The sequence below is a fragment of the Conger conger genome, chromosome 5 (genome assembly GCF_963514075.1).
Source record: "Conger conger chromosome 5, fConCon1.1, whole genome shotgun sequence".
NCBI classification, from domain to species: Eukaryota; Metazoa; Chordata; class Actinopteri; order Anguilliformes; family Congridae; genus Conger; species Conger conger.
This window is the reverse complement of record NC_083764.1, coordinates 21,872,810-21,895,897: the sequence shown is the minus strand read 5'-3', so window position 1 is coordinate 21,895,897 and position 23,088 is coordinate 21,872,810. Positions and strand designations below refer to the sequence as shown.

The 23,088-nt window shown below is 43.8% G+C and overlaps 2 protein-coding genes across 3 annotated transcripts; both read left to right on the top strand.

Annotated features, from left to right (window-relative positions):
- Positions 1 to 255: 255 nt before the first annotated feature.
- On the top strand, positions 256 to 6,762 carry LOC133129668 (cell division cycle-associated protein 4-like). Of its 2 annotated transcripts, XM_061243904.1 has the most exons (3): positions 256 to 405; positions 3,820 to 4,455; positions 5,079 to 6,762. In XM_061243904.1, the coding sequence occupies exon 3, from the start codon at positions 5,086 to 5,088 to the stop codon at positions 5,935 to 5,937; it is 852 nt and encodes a 283-aa protein (XP_061099888.1). In that variant the 5' UTR covers positions 256 to 405; positions 3,820 to 4,455; positions 5,079 to 5,085; the 3' UTR covers positions 5,938 to 6,762. The 2 variants fall into 2 exon arrangements, with proteins under 2 accessions (XP_061099888.1, XP_061099889.1); XM_061243905.1 differs by lacking the exon at positions 3,820 to 4,455 and having other exon boundaries at positions 257 to 405.
- A 1,920-nt stretch (positions 6,763 to 8,682) lies between these two features.
- LOC133129745 (SERTA domain-containing protein 2-like) lies at positions 8,683 to 20,780 on the top strand. Its single transcript, XM_061244020.1, has 2 exons — positions 8,683 to 9,175; positions 16,305 to 20,780. Exons 1-2 carry the CDS (start codon positions 9,033 to 9,035, stop codon positions 16,885 to 16,887), a joined length of 726 nt encoding a protein of 241 aa, XP_061100004.1. The 5' UTR covers positions 8,683 to 9,032; the 3' UTR covers positions 16,888 to 20,780.
- Positions 20,781 to 23,088: the final 2,308 nt, after the last annotated feature.

Genomic DNA, 23,088 nt, shown 5'->3' with positions numbered 1-23,088 from the left:
AGGGTTGTTGCAGCCATCTCCGTTCGGCTCATTTCCACCTCAGCGGCAGCTCGTGAGCCAAGTGTTTTAAATTTAGGTTTAGCGTGCGTCGAATGGAACGCATTAGTCACAAAAATGCAGGATCCCCAAACAGTGCGCATATTGTGCCACTGTCTGAAGACCTTGGATAGGATCTCTAGTTACTTCTGTGTGGCTTTTGTTCCCGGTTAAAGCGACGGCCTGTCGATCAACATGCATGTGTCCGCCCACTTCACCCTTCCTGCTGCAGCTGGCCGCTGAGCACCAGTGCTACGAGTGCAATTGGTGTCGGGGAAGCCGAGAGAGCTGTAACGTTACCTTTAACACTTACAACCTACCCACTAAGAGCTTATGACCGCCTCCGGTGCAGAATAATACACTCAAAAGGTAAGCGCGAAGCAAGAAAGTGCGCCTTATATTGAATCTTACTGCTGAAAATAGTTTCGTGAGGTTAACACATTTAAATAAAACTCCCTTTCAAAAAGACTAATGTATGCTCGATATGAGACACTCAAGCATTTAATGCGGAAGTGCTCGGAAGGTTCGTTTACTTACGTTGGGGACTTGTGGGTAATGAGCATGTGTAAATGATTTAACATTTAATCGGTTTAACGACTGACATGCGTTGTTGTTTAACTCTGTAGTTGTGGCGGTTGAATGTGTTTAAAAGTTGGGCAAGAAAGACTTTAGGTAGCTAGTAAATTCAAAATGGCTCCCATCCCTGTTGTTGTCGCCTCCGCTTCGCAAGCCTTTCGTTTCTGCAGAGGGGAACAAAGCATCTGGTCAAAACAGGAAGTCCGAATTCAACGGAGATTATATGAGTTTTCACCATTAACTTATGTTTGTTGCATCGTCCATTTTTACCATACTAGTGTGATTGTATTTATTCATTGTAAGACTTTTAACCGGGAGGAGAATATTGACAACGTCAGTGCGGTGGGGGAGGGAAACGTGCACCAAGGTGGAGCTTGTGTGTGTTTGGGAGGGAGACTGGACTGGGGCATAGACATTATCCGGAGGGAGGGGGGTTGAAGTTGAAGGATTCCTATTTAGTGAGGGCATTTTTACACAGTGCCACTTTAACTGACTAGGGGGTTGGCGCTGAAAGGGACGGGACATTTTAAATGTCAGAAGCGGGCACTCCGAAAATGAGTTTTATCCTTCTGCTAGGAGATTCGGCCGGATTTCAACAGAGTTGATTCCAAACATAGGAGTTTTGAGTTTACGTACGATTTTATGGGCGAAATGGAGAGCTCGTTAACTTTTGCTTTAGTCTAACGTTACTAATTGATTTTTGTGTATTTCCAAAAATGATGTGAGGTTCATGATGGGAATGAATACCTGCACTACTACTGTACCGTTTTGCTTCGTCATTGTAGGTTCTGATTTGGCAGCGTTTGTTAGCTTAATAGAATTTGCCCAATAATTTGACCTTTCGAGGATTGCAGTGGCCCGCCCCTTAATTATGAGTTGTTTACTTAATCCTCCCTAAAACTGTATTTGACCTTTAGCTACCTGTCTTATACAATGATTATGCAATTGTTTGCAATGCTAACTGCATCCTAACCCCCCTCCCCCCAGTGCCGTGGATGAGAGCAATATATGTGGTATTCTTGCACTTGTGACAGCGGCCGTCTTTGCCGAGGGTGTTGCAGCAATTAGGCCTACGTCAACTTTGGTTCTAGTTATCCAAATAATAGGCATATATTTTGAGATGGCATAATCCAAGTTTAATAAACAACAATGTTATTTTTTCAATGAAAAAGCCATATTTCACTTGTCCTGTTAGGTATATTTTTCACAAATTTTCATCAGTGCACTGAACCCGCACACACACGCACAAACACCCTACAGGCTGTGTGAAGCTGGGTTAATGCTTCCATGTGCTTGTTGCTTAATGCTTTGGTCCTGCTGCATGTTTTTGATGTGGTTGGCTTGCCTTTTGACAGGTTTGTTTAGGTAATTAACAGAATATATGCAGTAATTTCAGTGTTTACAATTGAAGTGTATTGTGTGTAATGAATGAATGGACATCAAAATATGTTTTACACAATTTGTGAATATGTTCAAGATGGTTTGGTGTTTTTTCTGCCTTATTCTCAAGTTCAGGTTTGAAAAGTTACATTTCACTGCTGTTATTGCCAGATTCTTTCTCCAAATGAGTAGCCTGAAATAAACCTGTTAAGATAACAGTGTGGTCCCAATTTGTTTGATTTGATTCGGTTTTCACCTTATTTGAATATGGAATCACTTTAAATTATAAGTTGTGAAACAATATGTTAATTCAATAAATGTGTTATTGGAATATGCCTGTGTGAAGAGGCGATTCTCCCATGACCATAAAATTATACTTGTGTATATATAATTTCACTACTCTCTCTCTCTCTCTCTATATATATATATATATATATATATATATATATATATATATATATACACACACACACACACTCAGTGATCACTTTACTTGGTAGACCTGTACACCAGCTTGTTAATGCAATATTTAATCAGCCAATCATGTGGCAGCAACTAAATGCATAAAAGCATGCAGACATGGTCAAGAAATGGGGGGAAGGATGGGGAAGAAATATGATCTAAGTGACTTTGACTGTGGAATGATTGTTGGTGTCAGACAGGGTGGTTTCTGTATCTCAGAAATGGGCGATTTCCTCGGATTTTCACACACAACAGTCTCTTTGCAGAGAATGGTGCAGAAAACAAAACATCCAGTGAGGTTAATGAGAGGTCAGACTGGTCAAAACTGATACGAAAAAGTGGCAGTAGCAAAGCAAATAACCATACATTACAACAGTGGTATGCAGAGGAGCATCTCTGACAACACAACGTGTCAAAGCCTAGTGGATAGGCTCAGTATGTGTGTGTGTGTGTTCAACTGTACTGTACCCCTTTCATCTTTTCCAGTAGCAGTTTAAAATGTGTTTAAATGTCTTGATGTAGAAATAAAAGCAGTCCGTTTCATGGTTTGTGAATGACAGCAGCTACAGTGCTCTCTTTAAAGAAGAAGGAAAGACTCAATAAAATAAGTATTGAGCTACACGGGTTGAGTATTTTACCATACAGAAACTTTGAAGATATTTTAGGTCCATTGATCTGTGCTTGTGGACTGCTCTCCAATTCAAACCATACATTTTCAACCGGGTACTGTTGAAAGTTAAAAGTATTTTTTGCTTGCTTTTGAGGTGTGCTTGCAAACATTCTTGCTGAAAGATTTATATATGGCCAAATTTGAACAAATTTGGTCTTTGCTGATTCCATTGACTTGAGAGCTCCAAGGCCAGTAGGTGCAAAACAACCCTATGACCTCAAAGGTCACTATATTTGGCCTGAGATATGATATCTTTTTCTGCATCTTCACAATCCACTGCTGGTGTGCATGGCCATAAACGTTCAAATTTGCTTCAATCTAACCACAACACCCGGTCCCGCACAAAGTTCCTAAGCCGCATATTTTTGCTGACTGCGATAGAGGCTTTTTCTGGCAACCCTTCTGAAACGCCTGTTGGCATGTCTCATCATAAAATGGTGGCACTGTGTCCTCAAGATGTAACTAAGTTTTGCTGAGCTCCAACTGTGGCCCTTGCATCTTTCTTCGCCTACCAAACCACCTGCTTCACTGTGCCTGTGGCAAGATACACTTGTCCTCTACAAGGCAGGTTTATTGCTGTTGCAGTAGTTTTAAACTTATTAATTATTGGCTTAAAAATATTTGAGTTATTTGTTTGTAACGATCACGTTGACTTGTGAAAAATCGACAACCATTTATCTTGTTTTTTCTGATAGCTTTTTGCCTTTTCCTGTGGTGAAGGATCACATGAATTCTTTGGCCCAGTGAAACAGGAAGCTGTGGGCCTCAGTGAAGCCTCAATATACTTCCCAAAGATGGACTTAAAATGGAGCAAGTTAATGCTGGGTTACTTTTGTTGGGGTGTGAATTAATGTGACCTATCTTTTTTGGGGGGGAATTAATAAACAAATTCTCTTAGCAATTGTTCATAAAATAACATTAAAGAGTGTACAATAAAGCTCATTACCTGAATTGTTTATTTTATAAAGCTGTCTGACCATCTTTATCAAGTAGTAATTTATTGAGTAAATTCAAAGGTCACTAAGTCTTTGAATGGGGGAATTGGAGGGAGGGGGGCCCCGATTCAGCTGTATTTCTAACAAATCTTTTGAAAGTTCTCAGAGACCAAATGTTGGTGGTTACATTTTCTACTCTTCCAGCGGGGTAGGGCTGGGGTGGGGGGGCTGGCTAAAGTTTGGTTATTCCACCCACCAGGACCCATACGTGTGACTGGCCTAAATCGGGCAGAAAGAGCTCAGAACAAGAGCCGTTTGTGGCTAGTACAAAAGTGCTGAAGCGCTGCGATCGGGAAGAAACTGCTATGTTAATGCCAGTGCTGCCCGCCAGGACAGGTAGAGCACTGCAACCTTTAGAAAGTGTCTGTATGTGTGAACTTGTATGAATATTTTACATAGTATGCTATACATTTGTGTGTCTATTTCTGACAGTTTAGTCAGCTGGCTGTAACTCTAATATTAAGAATTAAGCCCAATGAATAATAGCCCATTTAATTCTGTAGTTTTACAAAAAAATACTATTAGAACTACAATACACTACACACTGTAGTTTTCCATACATATTTGCATATGAGATTATTTTATTGAATTTACATTATTTGTGAAAATGGATAGCAGTTATGTGGCTTGGTCATTATAAGTAGTGAATTAAGGTGTGTATAAAGAAGCAATGTTTTGTAAGTGATTCCTACGGAGCCCCCTAGACACTCTAGGACAAAAAAATAAACGTGGAAATCTGTATTCTCGGTTCTGTAATCCGTACACTCCCCTTTGTAAGCCAAGTGCATTGTTTACGAAACAGAATACCCGGATCGCAAAACCGAGAGTACGGATCTCCATGTTGAAATATTGTTTTTCACCTAGGATGCCTAGGGGGGCTCCCTAGAGCCCACATTTAGCTTTATCTGTTATTTTTGACGTGTGCGCTCTCTGACGCCTCGGTTCCCCCCTGGCTGCAGGACAAGCATGTTTCCGAAGGGCACGAAGCGTAAGTGTTTGGACGGTGGTGGCGGAGATGAAGAGGCCGCCTCGGCGAGTGTGAAGACGGCGTCCTACAGCCTGCAGCGGCAGTGCCTGCTGGACATGTCGCTCATCAAGCTGCAGCTCTGCCACATGCTGGCCGAGCCCAACCTCTGCCGCTCCGTGCTCATCGCCAACACGGTGCGGCAGATCCAGGAGGAGATGACCCGCGACGGCAGCTGGCAGATCATGACCGAGGCCCTCAGCGCCGGCCAGGGCCTGTCCGAGCGCCTGGTGGCCTCCGAGATCCTGTGCCGGCCCGCGGCGGGGAGCAAGGGCGAGGAGGAGCCCGAACCCTTCACCGCCGCCGGGGGGCGTCAGGAGGAGGAGGTGGAGGCGGAGGAGGAGGAGGTCGCCGAGGAGACGCTGCGGGTGGTGGCGGCCGAGGCGGACTCCGCTTACGTGCCGGAGGCCGCAGACCCCTGCTGGGAGGCCGGGGTCGGCGTGAAGGGGGAGTCCGAAGACGAGGACGCGGACGACGAGGGCTGCTGTTCGGGAGAGGGAGAGGGGGAGGAGGAGGAGCGGTCTGCGGAGGGCACCAAGGCCGCGGAGCAGGTCTACGGGACGTTCGAGATCAAGAGCCCTGCGCCCAGTCCAGACCCGGCCCTGGAGGAGCTGTTCTCGGACGTTGACGCCTCGTACTACGACCTGGATACCATGCTGACGGGCATGCAGGCCGCGCCCAAGGTGGGGCCTTACGACCTGCTGGAGAACCTGTCCTCACACGGGCCCAGCGCCACCTGCCGGACCGACCTCAATGAGCTGGACCACATCATGGAGATCATTGTGGGCTCATGAAACTCTTTCTTTCCTTTTTTTTTTTTATACAGAGAATTGTATCCATGTCCTTATTTTTGTCCAAGCTCCCTATGAGCCTATGTGTGTGCCTGCATTTGTCTGTCCATTCGCCACTATGTGTGTGCGTGCTTTCGTGTTTACATCTGTGTGTGTCTGTGGGTATGCGTGAAATGCGTTTACATGGAATGCAAGTTACATCGAGGGCTCTTTCAGGACAAGTTGCCATGTCACGAAGGGTCAAGATTGAACAAGCTGACCATTGTAATTTCACTGAAATACTTTTGGTAAGTTTCCTAACTTGTGCTGTATTTCTTTGTTTTTTTTTCTTCTTGTTTGTCCATTCCTTTACTCTTAGATTTACCTTGTGTTTTTATTTATTGTAACTATAAAACACTACATGGATTTTTAACTGAACAAGCAACCATAATTTTAAAGCTGCACATATTTTCCTAAAAAAAAAAAAAAAAGAGAAAAAAACATCAGAAATGTATGTATATAACTATATATTTTTACAACATATAAAGGTTGGGAAAAGTAAAGAGTACATATAGGTTTCTGTTTTGTTTATAGGTTTCACCTAAGATGGGAGGAAACTTATTTAGTCTTACAGACAGATTCACACAGTGTCTTCCAATGAGCTGAAAGAGCTTAAATGTATTTTAGATTTCCAAAACGGTGTTAACGTTGTGAAGCACCTTAGTTTCTGTCAGTGTTTTGCCATATCCATAGCCTCATACTGTACGTCTCCTCCAGTCATGCTCATGTGTTAAACAGTTGCTGAATAGCTTGCTTTTTCATTAGTCTGCTGTTTGGGAGCCATGTTCTTGTATTTGTACATTTACAAATGAAGAATAACAGTTAAATTATTGCATTTTAATTTATTTAATTTATTAAATGCAAACATGTCTGATGGGTATTGAGTGCTGACAAACTTGCAGTAGAACGAGCTTTTCATTTTCCTTTATGCTGTCATATAGTAATATTAATATGCATTTTTACACATTGAAATGCCTGTCTCTGTCCTCGAGAGTGTTGGTTTGTCCACTTACTATGCAGCAAGCATTCCAAACAACTTTTCAGTTAGTATTGAAACAAATTTAGTATAATGAATGACTGGTTATCAAGTCTGTTTTTTAAAGCCAGTATTATGAAAGTACTTCGTCATATACTCTCCTTTAATTGATGTCAGTGCAAACATGAGTCTGAACCTGATTTATATGGCAATTAAGACCTAAAATAGGGTAGATTATATGCAGTTTTTTATTATTACAATGTAGCATTTTGTATATATTTTAATAAAGGTACAACATACAGAAAAGAAAAAAAAACCTGTGTCCTGTGTTATAATTTCAGCTATCATTGTAGTAAAGATTAAGTTCATAATAGTGGTGATGTAATGCCTCTAGTGGTTGCCATATGTACAGCCTCTAGAAATGTAACAATTTGCAATTACTTGAAGTGTATTTTTTTCCTTTGGACCTTGAACCCCCAATGCACCAGCTATTCTATTAAGTCTGGCATGTCATGAACTCGAGTATTGAATATATTCTTCATTGCACATAACTGTCTGAAAATACATAGTGAACTGTCGCTTTAATTGCTTATCTTTAGGAACCACACTTACCCAATACAATTCAAATATGTCACATTCATAGCTGGGAACTGTACCTAAATATCACAGCGCACATCAGGACAGTGCACAGCTTTTCATCACAGACTGGACACAGTCGGACAGAAACACATTACAAGTCCATATATGAATCTATAAATGATTTTGTTCTTTATAAATCGTGCTGCCTGTTTTAGTTGCCATTATGATTGTTTAAATTGGAAACAAAACCACTAGTGCCACCATATAAAACGCACACACACAAACTTGGCGAACCCACGAGGGGTAAAATCATAAGATCACTTAACTCTTAACTGCAGAATGGAACTAATCAGACAAGAAGACACAGTAAGTAGGATACTACCAAAGAGCGTCTGGATAGTCTCATACTACGTTAAGGTAAGTAGTTTACCGTGGTCCAAGGCATTTTCTCCAGAAAGTCCATTGCTGAGTTCAGCAACACTATAACGTCAATATTGGTTGCAGGACATTGTATATGTTTCGTGTTTTTTACTGAATGCTGGATATTTAAAGGAACGCCAGTATAGGTACATTGATTTTCTCTGTGGCGCATTCTCGCACTTTTTCCGAAATTAATGTAGACGAAATTGACACATTACCTTAAGATGGACGCCATGTTGCTTGCTTTAATTCCTAAATATTCCACATGTATCGGAAAGATTTCAAGCATATTCTATTGAAAATAATTATGACGCTCATTGGGCATGCCGAATAGAACATTGTCCAATGACCAGGCGTTTCTGATGTGCTTAAACCATACATAACGTCTGCATGACGCAAATGGACATTGATAAACCTTCGGTGGGTGCATTTTAAACCAGGAGAAAAGTATCGTACGTGCAAATTACCCCGATACCAATAGCGTTATGTCGTCGTGTGGGCTGACGTCTCAGGCCGGTTTGTGATTTCTTTTTTAATTTATTTTTGATAATGTTACTGTATTTCAAGTGGTCACGTTTTTCGTTCGTGAGTGAGAAGCTCAAAATGGAACGAATGAGAGGGATAGGAAAGGGATGAAGAAAACAACCAATCAGACACGGTTACTAGGCGGGCCCGAGATGCTATTTGACCAATGAAGTGCTTCCCACCTGACGACCGTCAATCAGCTGAGCAGTTCAGTGTCTTTCCCGTAGGTTCTACAGTTTTGCTGGAGTTGTCGATGTGAGCGGTAGTTGAACGTACGGAATGAGTTGCGCGAAAAACGTTTTTCCACAGACTTTGGACTCGCAAACATATGAACAGGGAAAGTCAGCTCCGTCTCTTAGCCACAAGAGTAAACGTTTTACTAAAGACGCACGTCGGAAGAATATAACATTTTAGACCGTTAGCTACCAAGCTTCTTATTCTCGTTTACGTTATTTGGCGCATATATAACGTTAGTGGCTAGCTAGCTGATTATCTTCGTATGCTTTGTAGTTAACATTAGTCAACTTACGTACTAGCTAATGTTATATAAAATAATGGAATGGGGCAAATGGGCTTCTTTTCCTACCGAACGTCAATGAAGATAAGGAATAACACAATTCAGGCTGCTTCTATGTGCCGACTGGACACAGACACAACCGGGAAGGAAGTTGACCAACCAGATGATGTCCTTTCTTCTTCAAGGTAACGTTCGCTTGCTAGTTAACATTATCATTGTCTTTAAGTTCGCTTCATTAACTTCATCTTTTTGGTCATGTTGGCTAGCTAGCCTAGTTGCTTATCTGGTTCATATCGATTGGTAACAAGCAATGCGCTCGACTACAGCTACCATCAGTTGTCTGTCTTACTAGTTAAACGCAAAACGTTATCCGTTTAGTTATGAGCCAACTTGTCTGACGTAGTAATAGTCTATTTACTTACTAAACGTTAGGTGAAGAAATACTAACGTTACTTCATACTGAATAAAATGTCGCTGGGTATGGCGTTATAAAATGTGCAACTTTGCCAACTTGTGTCGCTTGTTCGCTGGAGTGAAGCAGACCAATAGACGTTAGGCTAACTTCGATAACGTTTGCGTTGGTTGGCTAACGTTAGTTTCGGGTGTTGTTGCTAGCTAACATATTAGGCTAGTCCATTTGCTTGGTTAACGTTATGCTTATCGATTCTGAGTTCACCTGGCATTCACGAAGTAATTATCGGGCTAAGTAGTGATCATGAGGTTAAGGGTGCAACCGAGTTGCCGAATTCAATTGGCATGTAACTTAGTTACAGTCTATATCGCTATATTAGCTCAGTTATCGATACATCGACAGGCAGCGGTATCTAGCTAGCTAGCCAACTATACCTAATTTGGCTAACGTTAGCAAGATAGGGTTAGCTCTAATCTGGCGCTAGCCGGCTAACGTTAGACTATTTAGCTGGCTAATTTACACAAGTAGCAGGCTCAGAGGGATATTACTAATGTGAAATGAATACTTTGTGCTAACTATCGCTTGTGGCTAGCTATAGTTGGCTAACTTGGGATGCTTGTTGGGGTAGTCTAACGTTAATAACATTAATGTAAACTGTGTTCCAAACAGAAAACGGGGACGCGGTGGTTTCAAGACGAAATTAACGTCCGTTCAATGGTAGTTTTTCTCCTGAGGAATGTGGTTTATGGTCATGGCTGTTTATTGGTTATCCCCGACACGAAAACACTTGGATTCATATAGAAAACGACAAATAACTACACACAACTTCCCTGTGCTTGGAAGACCGTGTTAGTTCTCGGTGTTCCGAACACCCATTTATGATGTTGCACCTGAAGCATAACTACTACAGTTTTGCACTCTGTTATACAGCTGAACCTCTCTCTCTCGTTAGCAGCAGCTTCCCATCCACACTGTCACAGGGCAGCGCCATTACCATGTTACTGTGTGCTGTAATGGATCGCGTATGATCACCTATGAAATACGCGTACTTGGATGGAAGTTTATATGAAAACTGAAAGAATTTTATACACACGCACAAAAGTAAAGCCGATCTGGAAGTAATTTAGTTAATTATTTATGAGCACACATCATTGCCTATGGCTTGGAAAGTTGAGTGGTCCTGTTGTGGCGACAGCCCTTTCCTAACAGGAGCGAGCTTATGAAAGAGTGTCTGTATGGATTTTAGCTTGTATAGTTCGTTGTGTGGGAGAACGGACCTTATGGCATGATGAAGTGAACTGTAGTCTGAGTTGTAGACGGCAGCTAATTTTTCAGCCTAAGGTTTCTTATTCCTGTACTATACAATGCTCAAGAAAGACTTTGGGCAAACGGGTTACATAATACAAATCACAAGACAGCAGGACATGTACATTACCGAATAGAAGGCAATGAAACGAAAGCGAACCAGGTGTAAATAAAAAAATAATACATTTTTTAATTTTTTGTTATTTTCTTTAAAGTTATGGAATAATTCAGAATAATATGTGAGACTTGAAAACGTCCGAGTTGAAATGAGTTGATCATTATATTAAAATGTCTATTAGCATAAAATATCAGTGTCTACATAGAGCCCATGTTTAAAGTTTCTCGCACCTGTGTTGAGTTTCGTGTCTGCCGTGCCTTTTGCCCACAGACTTCCTCAAAGTGCAGCGCTAAGAGGAATCTATCTAAAACGCTCAGAACGCTCTGCAATATGGCAAAATGTAAGGTAAATGTTACCACTCATTTTGAACCATAACTGTCCACCTGAAGTGCTGGCCAACATTACCTGAGATCGTAAGATGTTTAATATCTGTTGTCTGTGCAGTATCTCCTACGCGGCTATTAGTTTCTTAGGCTTTGTCAAAATGTCTTAATCCGGATGATAGCGAGTTGCGAGCTGTCCCCAGAGCCATAGCGTGAGCTTTTCCTGGGTCCCCGAGAGCGGCAGAGGGTGGGGTGGGGGGTCGGGGGAGGGGGGGGGTGTATCTCGGGCTGGCAGTGACTAACACTGTGTGGCTCATTGACGTGACTCACACAGCCCGGGGGTAGGATAGACGGCTCGCTCGCTCGCTGCGTGCGGGTATTGTGCAACGCTCCGCTGCCGGCCCTTATAAAGACTTCCGCCCCATTACGATCCTGGTGTACGCCCACAGTTTCATTACTCATAGCCCCACCCACTCACGATGTCCTCTTCCTTCCCCCCATTAGCCGGTTCCCCTCTTCCCTTTTCCCTCTTACGCATGTATACCATCGTTAAAGGAGCCAGAGATTTGGCAGTTTAGTCTTTGCTGAAAAATGATAGAAGATGAAAAAGAGTTAATTGCATGCTTGATATTGTTATGGGAGAGATCAAACAAATGTGACAGACTGTGGTAAAAGCAGTTTTGTAATGAAATGGGGGGGGGGGGATTCCTCTGTTGCATTAAAATGGCATTTTCCATTCAATCAGAAAAACTACCAGACATTCAGCCTTGCTCATTGCTGTGCCATGATTCAATTATTATTATTATTTTTTTATTATTATTATTATTATTATTATTATTATTATTATTATTATTATTATTATTGAGGTGGCACGGATGGTGCAGTGGGTAGCACTGCCGCCTCACAGCAAGGAGGTCCTGGGTTCGAATCCCCGTCGGCCGGGGCCTCTCTGTGTGGAGTTTGCATGTTCTCCCCGTGTCTGCGTGGGTTTCCTCCGGGTACTCCGGTTTCCTCCCACAGTCCAAAGACATGCAGGTTAGGCTGATTGGAGAGTCTAAATTGCCCGTAGGTATGAGTGTGTGAGTGAATGGTGTGTGTGCCCTGCAATGGACTGGCGACCTGTTCAGGGTGTATTCCTGCCTTTCGCCCAATGTATGCTGGGATAGGCTCCAGCCCCCCTGCGACCCTGTTCAGGATAAGCGGGTTAAGATAATGGATGGATGGATGGATTATTATTATTATTATTATTATTATTATTTTTAATAGCCCAAGGCCCCTTAGCACTGTATTACATGAAAAGGCAGCACTCCTCACACCTTGCTTCTTGTACAGTGTGGCAGTAGTGAATGTGACCAGTTACATAGCCCAGTTGTTTTGGACATACTTGAACCTATAAAATACTCTCAAAGTGCAAACCGTGCCTTCTGGTCATCTTAGTTGGCTCAATTGCACCAGGCAGGATAAATCAAGCGGGGAAAATTATTTGAATCTATAACAATGTACGTAATTGACCCAGGTCTGACTCCAACAACTGAACCAGGGGCAACATTGGCTCAGGAGGTAAGAGCAGTCTTCTGGCAGTCGAAGGGTTGCTGGTTCGATCCCACCCTGGATGTGTGGAAGTGTCCCTGAGCAAGACACCTAACCCCCAGTTGTTCCCGACAAGCTGGTTGGTGCTTTGCATGACAGCCAATTGCTGTTGGTGTGCGAGTGTTTGTATGAATGGGTGAATGAGAAGCATCAATTGTACAGCACTTTGGATAAAAGCACTATATAAATGCAGACATTTGCCATTTGAACCATTAGTCAGGCCAGTTAATTGAGAAATGCACCAACATTTTGGGAAATATACCTTTTTTCCCTGACTTGCCCAGACAAGATATCATTTTCACCTCTGTGCATTCACTGCCTCGGTTTTCATATTATCACTACGTGTTAGCTTAGCATAAAGACTTGAAGCCTGTAGGAGTCAGTAGCCTACCTCCGTCAAAGTGAGAAAATACGCCTTACAGCAACTCCGAAGCGGTCTTATTTGTACATGGCCTAGACATGCTCATAGTAATTTTCAGTAGTAGTACGGTGTGGCTGTCCCTGCTCGCTTTTCAGCATTTACCTGGAGCTTTTTTGTGCATTTGCGTCCCTTCTGTACAGTAAACCAGGAGCGGGGGAAAAACGCAGCCTTACAAATGCATGGCTGTTTCACTGTTGGTCTAGATGAATTAATTAGTGAGAGGTTCGTTTCATAAGTGTTGGGCCAAGCTCCGGCAGCCCCGTTCCATTTATAGACCGCTGTTGCTATCGGAGACGGGCGGCAGACATCACAGGGTCCCTCGCCGGCGAATGGCGGGCTGCGGATCCAGACGCGAGTGGATAAGCCTGCCGTTTGCGTAAAGCCCACGAGGCCCGGCAGACGTGAACCCTGCTCAGGCAGGGAGGGGATTGAGTTATGTAAGCGGCCTCAAACGCACAGCCCCAATCCCGTCATTCCTGGATGCAGTCTGCGCAGACCTCCATCGTGAAAAGAAGCTAAAGCCAGGGCGATGGAGGAACCTACCGACACTGCGTTTAAGACGTGGCCTCTCTTTGCCCACAAGCTGTTGGTTTCCAAAAAGTGGGATTCGGAGCAGCACAACTGTCTAACATTCCTCGAATAAAGGGGAGTAATTTCTGACACATCAGAGGTTTACTGCATGTTCAAATATGATTAAATTTGTTGAAAGTAATGTTTTAAACCTGAACATGACCCCTGCGTTCCATTACATTACTAGTGGTTTTAGGAAAGTAGTGGCTAAATTAGTGGCACTTTACTGATTAATTGAAAGAGCATCCAAACTATACTATCCCCAATACAAAGATGAGGCTTTCAACTTGACAGCAAAAATGGCTCTTATCCGCTTCCTTTAATGGGCATATTAACAGGACGTTGTCTTTGGCTGTGACTAACATTACAGTAAAGCAACTGTGAAGCCCTTGTAGGAATCTGTGTTCTGATAGCCATTTGGGGCTAGGCTACACCACCGATCTGTGATAGAAGTTTTAGAGGCTTTATGTCAGTTCTGTGAGCTTATCGCAGCTTTGGGGCCTGTGTTTCAGGCTTGTGACCTGCTCGTTGTATTGGGGGCTGTATGTCTGTTCTGTGACATGATACCAGCGTTGAAGGCTGTATGGCAGCTCTTGACCTAATGACAGCGTTAGGAGCTGTATGTTAGTTCTGGCATATGATGGCAGTGTTGAAACCTGTGTATCAATTCTGTGTCTTAATGAGTGAGCTACAGCACAATCTAAGTATTTGGACAGTGGTACAATTTCTGTTCTTTTGGCTATGTGCTCCAGCACATTGGATTTGAAATGCAACAATGATGTTGAGGTTAAAGTGCAGACTGTAAATAGCCTCAAATTAAAAGTGACATCCACATCTGGTAACCTGTGTCGGAATTACATCATTTTTATACATAGTCCCTTAATTTTAGGGGACCAAAAGTCCTTGGCACAACTCTGGTCCTCATGTTGACAGACACCAATGACAGACTCCAAAGGCAATCAAAAGCAAGACAAGATACTGAAAGGTTCTTTAAAATCCAATGTACAGAGCCAAAAGAACATAAATTGTACCACTGTCCAAATACTTACGGACTGCACTGTAGATGTAATTTCTGTGACCTGATAAGTGTCAGTTCTGTAACCTGATAGCAGTGAGGGGGGATCCAGGGACTCTTGGTTTGTCTGTTTTTAAGCACCCTCTTGTTTCAGATTGTGGTGTGTGATTGCATCACCTGCATGATTGCATCATTTCAGACCTGCCCTCCCACCACGAATTGTCATTTAATGCAAATGAGCACTTCTTCTAGAAGTGAGCCTGTTGTCGCTGCCAAGGGTACTCATTGAGATTTTTTTTGGCCAGGACAAAACAGCCAATGGAATACATTTTGGAATACATTACTGGCTCGATGTTTCCGTGACAACCATATACAGTCCAGTAGTGTACTTCTGCTTCGCCGTGCACTGGAATTTAGGTGTGGCGTGTAGATTGCAGGGTGGTACGCTTGAAGGGAGGCACTACATTTCAAATTTACCAGCACTGCTAGTTTTATAACCAGTTGCTGTTCTGGTCATGTTTGTGTTAATATAACATATTGTTAAGGTGGCTAGGGATGGTTAGTGGAGGGATAGCTGGGTAATGGAGTGGCTGTGGATACAGTGGTGTGGCAGAAGAACTCTACCTTTGCTCACGTTGTCTTTAGCTGGTTGTGCTATTAAAAATGGCCGTCTGCTTCAACTGGAAGGTACTCTGCACAAATGTCTGTTAATAAGGGTGCTTTGGCTCGTAGCCTTTGGAAAAGAACATTTGCTTCTTTCGGTGGGCAGACAGTGGCAGCGTAAACAGTGTTTCTTTTCATGCAGTGGCATAATAAATCCCCTCAGAGCCTCGCTGCTTTTCCTGCTCCCTGTGGACTGAACCCTTTCTGGGCACGCACCTTTATGCAGGGAGGACTGAAACGGAATGAAACCCGCATACGTTTAACATCATGAGCCACACGTGTGGCTGGTTCAGAGCCGTTCGGTTTAGGGACACTGTGCTGGAGGAGACGCCGTCTTCCGGATGAGACATTAAACCGAGGTCCTGCCTCACTGTGGTCATTAAAGATCCCTTAGGGTGTTCCCTAGTGTCCTGGCTAAGTTCCCAACCTGGCTCTTTCAACCTGCCATCATCCCCCGATTCAATTGGCAAAAACGGTGTTGTCTCCCCCTCCACGCGGAGAGCGTTCTGGTGCAAAATGGCAGCCGTGCATCACCGTGCATTATATGCATTGGTGGTGGTTGAGGAGAGTTTTTCCCTTATCACTGTAAAGCACTTTCAGTGTCTAGAAAAGCCCTATATAAATGCAGTGATCTATATAACCTGGAGATCTGACCTTGGGATGCACAGCCTCGCAGTCAGCAGGCTCCCACCCAAGTGTTGCCATATATAGCTCAGGCTGTCCGGGGTACCCCGTGGCATCCCGTGCAGGAGGGGGCAACCGCTCTTCCGCCAAAAAGAAGCTCTACCTTTATTTTAATAAGATACCCAGCAGAATGACATTAAATAATATATATAAGCACTGTTCCGATGCGCTTGCTCTCCGCTCATACCCGTGTCTCTCTCCGTCCTCCCGCAGGTACATGCTGGGCCGCGGCGTGAAGCGCAAGCGGAGCAGGAGCGAGGGTGAGGAGGAGAGGGTGCCGGGGCCCCAGGCTCCGGACAGGCAGCTGATCCTGGACCTGTGCCTGAGCAAGCTGCACAGCTGCTACGCTCAAGCCGAGCCCAGCCTGCGCCGGTCCGTGCTGCTGACCAACACCCTGCGCCACATCCAGGACCAGATGAGGCAGGAGGGCGTGGACCCGCCGTCTGCCCCTGCCACCTCGCCCCCCCGGGCCCCCCCCACGCCCCGCCACAGCCCGCAGCTCCCGCCCGCCGACCCGCCGCTGGAGCCCCAGGGCCCTTCCTCCTCCTCCTCCGTGGACTCGCTCTTCGGCTCCTTCGAGATCTCCAACTCCACCAGCTACCTGACGGACCTGGCGCTGGATGACATCTTCGAGGACATCGACACCTCCATGTACGACTCCACCGACTTCTCCACCCTGGCCTACCCGGACGAGGGCCTGAAGCCCCCCGCCTGCACCCCCGCCGGGGCCCTGCAGCTGTGTCTCGCAGACCTGAGCGAGCTTGACCACATCATGGAGGTCCTGGTGCGGTCCTGAGTGAACTTTGACCAGGCTACGGAGGTCCTGGTACGGTCCTGAGTGAACTTTGACCGTGCTACAGAGGTCCTGGTGCGGTCCTGAGTGAACTTTGACCATGCTACGGAGGTCCTGGTGCGGTCCTGAGTGAGCTGGACCACATCATGGAGGTCCTGGTGCGGTTCTGAGTGAATTTTGACCGTGTTACGCAGGTCCTGGTGCGGTTCTGAGTGAACTTCGACCCCGTCACGGCGGTCCTGGAGTGGTCCTGGGTGAACTCAAACATGAACAGAGGAACTACCCCACTCCCTTTTTCCATTTTTGCGTTTCGGGGACTGGGAATAAGAAATAGTTTTTAAAATGGTATATTTATATTTTTATACAGAGAACTCTAAATATATTTATGTAAAAAGTCAGTCGGTGCCTCCCAAAAACACACCTACTGTAGAAGTACGCTGAAAGTACGTTTTTCCAAGTTTGCAAGGAGCGCCAGTGCCATTGTTTTCCTAATGAACTGAAACGGACTGAAACATACGAGCACTTAAGCAAACGAGAAGCAAAAAGCCTTTCCGTGGCTTCAACACGGAGACAGAACAAAACCGTTTACCCAAACTGGTGCTTGGAAGAAACAATGAACACTGGAGCAGCCCTGCAACAAAAACTGTTTTTTTTTATTATACGTTATTCTGGAATGAAGCCTATTTATTTTTTGCGTGTTCGGATTTTAGCTGACGGCGCAATGCTTGTGATGTGACATCGTTCTACCTCTCGGTGATCTGTAAGGGGCTTTCTCTCTCTCAGCCAGCTTTCGCTGTTTGTACAAAGACTGAGGCGGATCGGGTGCTTTCGCGGACGTGCGTTTTTAAGAGCAGGGAAAAGCGCTCGATTGTCAGCGATTCCCATCGGAAGCGGCTTGCCTGTTCCTACGCGGCATAGTTACTGTTTTGTGTTTTTTATATATACCTTTAAAATCTTTCACAAGTGCAGAATGACATCTGCTGTCCCACACAAGCGTTTCTTTTTTTATTGTCTCTACGGCAACCCCCTACAAAATTGTGCCTATGTGGAGTGGAGAAGACTGGTTAAGTCGAGCTGCAGATTGTGGACTCCCAACAAGAACACACTGGTCTGTGGAACTTAATGCGTTTGTTGTTATTATTGTTATTATTATTATTATTATTATTATTTTGATCTATGGTCAGTTGTGGTGTTTTGGTTTTGTTTTGTGCTTTTAAAAGCCATCTTCTCTGGCGACGGCTCAAATTCTTTGTCCCACAATTCCACTGGCCTGGGATTGGCTGGAACGACGAGTCGTGCGTTATGGGCTGCCGTCACCAGACCCAGCTGGCCTTGAGCTCAGACAACGGCTTCAAACTCCCTTTCAATGCAGTGCTCCTGTGTTCCTGTGCTGCATACAGCGGCGTATTTTTATTAAATAAGACACACTTCAGGTTATGCCCAGTTGCATTTTAACCGGTCAGGAACCGTGATTCAAAAAGGTTTGTCCTTGTTTGTATTGGAAATGTTCACTTTTTGTAGGAGTTGAACTCTTAAAACAGGAGGGGGGAAGTCTTGTTTTGTAAAGGCATAGTGCAATAAAGGCTGTCTAGGGATTTGAGGTATGCTGGGGTCTATGGAAGAGATGTAAAGGACGGTCTGTAAATGGTGACTTCTCTGCCAGACGTTCTGCTCGTCCTGCCTGTCTGTCTGTTTGTCTGTCTGTCTGTCTGTCTGTGTGTCTGTGTGCGTTCTGGAGAACAGACCCTCGCAGCTGGCCGGCTCTTTGTGCTGATGCGGGGTTTGGAGCGGGGGGAGGGGGCTCCGGTCTCGTGGAAGGGCCTGTGATGAGCGCGGCCGGCCTATCGGGACGCTCGGCCGCAGACGCGGGAGGGGCCAAAGGCCATCCGTCCTCCCCGCCCCCTCCCCCGCCTTTGTCAGGCTGGAAAAGCAAACGTTACTGCCGACGCAGTCCCACTCCATGCTGCATGGAATAACAGGATGCCCGGCGAGGCCCAGATCGTCTTGTTTACTCCCATTATATTTGTAAAAGAGAATCCTCAGTATCATAAAGTGCAAGACAAGGATTTTCCTCCTTTTAATGAACTAAGATTTAAATGCATTTTTGTTGATATAGCAGTGCCTGTAAGAGGTCGCTGTAAAACATCTAAAGAAACTGCAGCAGTAGGGGCAGTGACTGCCAACCAATCCACTGCGACAAAATATGTCCCCATGTTGCGACTTCATCGCAACTCCAACATGCAGGCCTACCGATTCTACAGCAAACATTAGCCAGGGATACCATCATGTGCACGCACCTGTTTTTGAGTGAGCCTCTAAGGCTCTTCATACCCTTCACAGATAATGTTTCCGTAACCGGCATAGCAAAAACCCAGACTCTAGGAGACCCTTTTCAGATCCGCGGTCTGCTACATCAGCCAGTAACTGGCATGGAATTGCGAGCGAACGGAGCTCCGTCTTGTGCATTAGATGAACACACTGTAGAGGTTTTGAGCTTTATAAGCTTTTTTTGTTTTTGTATATATTTGTATTTAAATACTTCATATGTGGTTGGTTTCGGATCACGTAAGCAGTTTCATTTTATTTAAGAATGAAAGGAAGAGACTCAAGCCATGCACCTCACTCTATTCTTGCTGTGTCCCTTTGGATGAGTGATTACATGGCCCAATAAACACATGATTTTATTTATTATTTTCTGAGATTGTTGTACCCGATTTGAATGTATGGATATGTGCTGTATTCCCTGGAGAGATTCGATGTCGCTGTTTTTGGCAGAATGAAAAATAAATGGCTGAACCCTCCATTGTGACCGCCACTCCGAATATCTGACATGATTCGTTAAGACGGTTCAATTGATGAAAAAGCCTCCCATTTTACACCTTGGGAGTTTTCAGTGTGGATTGAAAATGGGTACCTATTCCAAAACCCTTTGATTTTACCTGTATTTTTTCTGGATGGTTGGCCAGTCAAAGATCAGATTGTATATTTATGCAGTTGTACTGGTGAAGTTGTCTGTTGTATGTGAATTGATTTGGCTGCTGGTCTAGATGGCCATGTGCTGCACGGGCCATGTTTCGGTCCGTTTTTAAAGCGGCTGCAGCCAACGCTCATCTTCGCTTCTGAGGACCACACAATAAGTCATTTCTTTTTCCTTCTGCCAATAATCTCCCCAAAAACTTCAGCTTGCCCTCCACCCCACCCCTTTCTAATTCCACACATCTCCTGTTCTTCCTAACATGAGGCTCTCCGAAGCTGTTTCTAAGGTAACCAGCAGACCACTGGTTTCCTTCAGTATTACCACTGATCACTTGATCGTTCCTGTTCCCTGTTCTAACTATACAAATGACAACCACTTCTACCCACAAACTATGCCTAGAGCGAGGATTTGCAAGTTGGGGAATGTCCATGGATGAACAGATGGGGCCAATGGGCTTGTCTAGAGCCTACAGTTTGTTATATCATGAAGTACTACTTGTGTGTAACCCTTTTGTGTCTTCAATGGAATGATCTAAAAGCCAAAAAGTCCCAAATGCCCCAAGTGCAATATAAACTTTTCTGTTAAGAATTACATTTTGTTGACCGAAACCCACCCCTTGAAGAAATGACTAACCTGTGTATAATGACCATTTGTCAGTGGTGAATAAAAAAAAAAAAGAAAAAAAAAAAAACTAACATGGACTTTTAATAACATTGTGTGGACAATTTATATTTTATTTTTTACAAAGAATATTTTGCTCTCCTGCTCTTTGCATCTCATTTTAACCCAAGGCTATGTTTGTGTACTATGCACGCCTGTGCATATGTATCTTCTGTACATAATTTTAACATCCTCGGTCATCTTTATATTCTATGCAATACTGTTGTAGCAGGTCAGTATAATTAAAGTGGGAAAATAATCTTGTGTGGCGTTTGTCTCTTATGGTTTCACTTCATGATCATCAGACCTTTCATTCCTCCACTGTTTATGGGAGAAACCCTTCACTCTCTGGGAGTATCCACGGTGCCACCTCGATCATTACACACACACACACACACACACACACACACACACACACACACACACACACACACACACACACACACACACACACACACACACACACACACACACACACACACCGTTGTCTGGCCCTGCATTCACTTCATGTAGATGTTTTGAAGGGGTTAATGTGCTACAATGGATCTCAGTATAAATCAGATAAATCTGACACTGCAGTTATTTTATTAAAAAAAGGGAAGCCCTTGCATAAAGCAGTAGAAGAATATTTGTCTTTAGTTGCCCCCCCTACTGGCTGCAAATTCCCGATGAAGGCAACTGGTTTCTCCATCTAATGCAGAATTGTTTCTTTTTGGTAGACCTGTACACCAGCTTGTTCATATTTAATCAGCCAATCATGTGGCAGCAACAAATTGCATAAAAGCATGGTTAAGACTAAATGTCAGAATGGGGAAGAAATGGGATCGTGGAATGAATATCTCAAACTGCTGATCTCCTGGGATTTTCATGCACGACAGTCTAGGGTTTGCAGAGAATGGTGCGAAAAACTAAAAATATCCAGTGGGCAGCAGTTCTGCAAGCGAAAATGCCTAGTTAATGAGAGAGGTCAATGGATAAGGGCCAGACTGGTTGAAGCTGACAGAAAGTTGACAGTAATGCAAATAACCACATATTAGAACAGTGGTATGCAGAAGAGTATCTCTGAACACAGAACACATCAAACCTCTATGTGGATAGGCTACAGCAGCAAAAAAAAAAGTTATAAATAGTCTACCTAATAAAGTGCTCACTGAGTGTATATTTGTTTTCTAATTATTTGCTTTGAAAGCACACAAGATGGAGATCTCTTTAACAGCAACTCAAGAAGCGAGTTGCTGTTCAAAAATGGTCGGAATGAAGTAACTAGACACACTACTCGGCTCCTTCCCTGAGGACGGCACCCCGTTGATAATCCTGTGAGATTTCAACATATATAGCGCTTGATTCGTGCCAAGAATCTGATGTATAAAAGAGGCCGAGGGCGGCTACTCACGTCCTCACGTAGCCAATGATACAGCAACTGATGATAGGGCAGTGGCGAATGAGAGACAGTGCAAGCTCCTGGCTACTGACACTCCTCGGCTGGCAACTCACTCGCCTCGAGCCAGTAGCCACCCACCTGCCTAGGCTAGGAACCTAGCCTCCTGGCTACTGGCTACTCATTATTTTCGCATTAGCCCACAAGTTTGCATTGAACCAACACAGGGGGCTCGCATCACTGGTTGTGTCTATTTTATTTAGCATTTATCGGGTGTAATTTCCTATCACCCTCTTTCTACGTGGGAAAAAATGTAATTTTAAAATATTTTCGGAGCCTCGCATCGCTCCGAAAATGTGAGGGAGTATCTGTATTGCGAGGTATTTTTGTCACTTTCTTAGTTTTGTCTGGAGAGATTCTTATGCGCACGTGATCATACAATTGCACTTAGATTATGATCGTTGACTGAGAAAAGTGCACGGTGGTTAGTCGGGTACAGATGTAAAACGAAGTGTCACAACTGTACTAGCGGCTAGAAAACCATTCAAAATAATTTATCTTGATATCTAGATATCAGAAAAGAAATGAAAACACATATTGCCATACAATATGACAAGCTTTCTATAGCGATACCTTAAATTCAAATAGTATTTATTCGAGTGTTTGAAAATGAATTTAGAGCATGAACATTCATGTAAGGTGGTTGTTTACATAGGACTGAAACGATTGAATTGAAATCAAATAGGATAACTCTAGGAAATGTGTTGTGGGGGACAGTGCAATGCTATTTTGATTAGGCTACTACCATAGTTTGAAATTAGTATTACAGCGGTCCCTGACACGAGTAGGCCCATGTAATTTGCACCACAAGCTTATATTTGCATGTGTATCATCCAAACTTAGGCCTAGTTATGGTCCTTGATTTGTCCTCTAAAATGACTTATTTCCTGATACTAGCTTTTGGCAAAATTACACCTGGTCAAAGTACTGATGATTTTAACAGCGATATTGTGTAGCCAAAATAAAATACAAACATTCTAACAACTTCCCAGAATTTACACACAACGTAGGCTAACACAGTCTGTGCTTTTAAACCATAGCCTAACAGGAGGCATCTGGGTGAGCCTACTACATTTAGTTACATTAATAGCAATGCTTTAATTAATAACAGCTCCTGCTCTCCCACCAC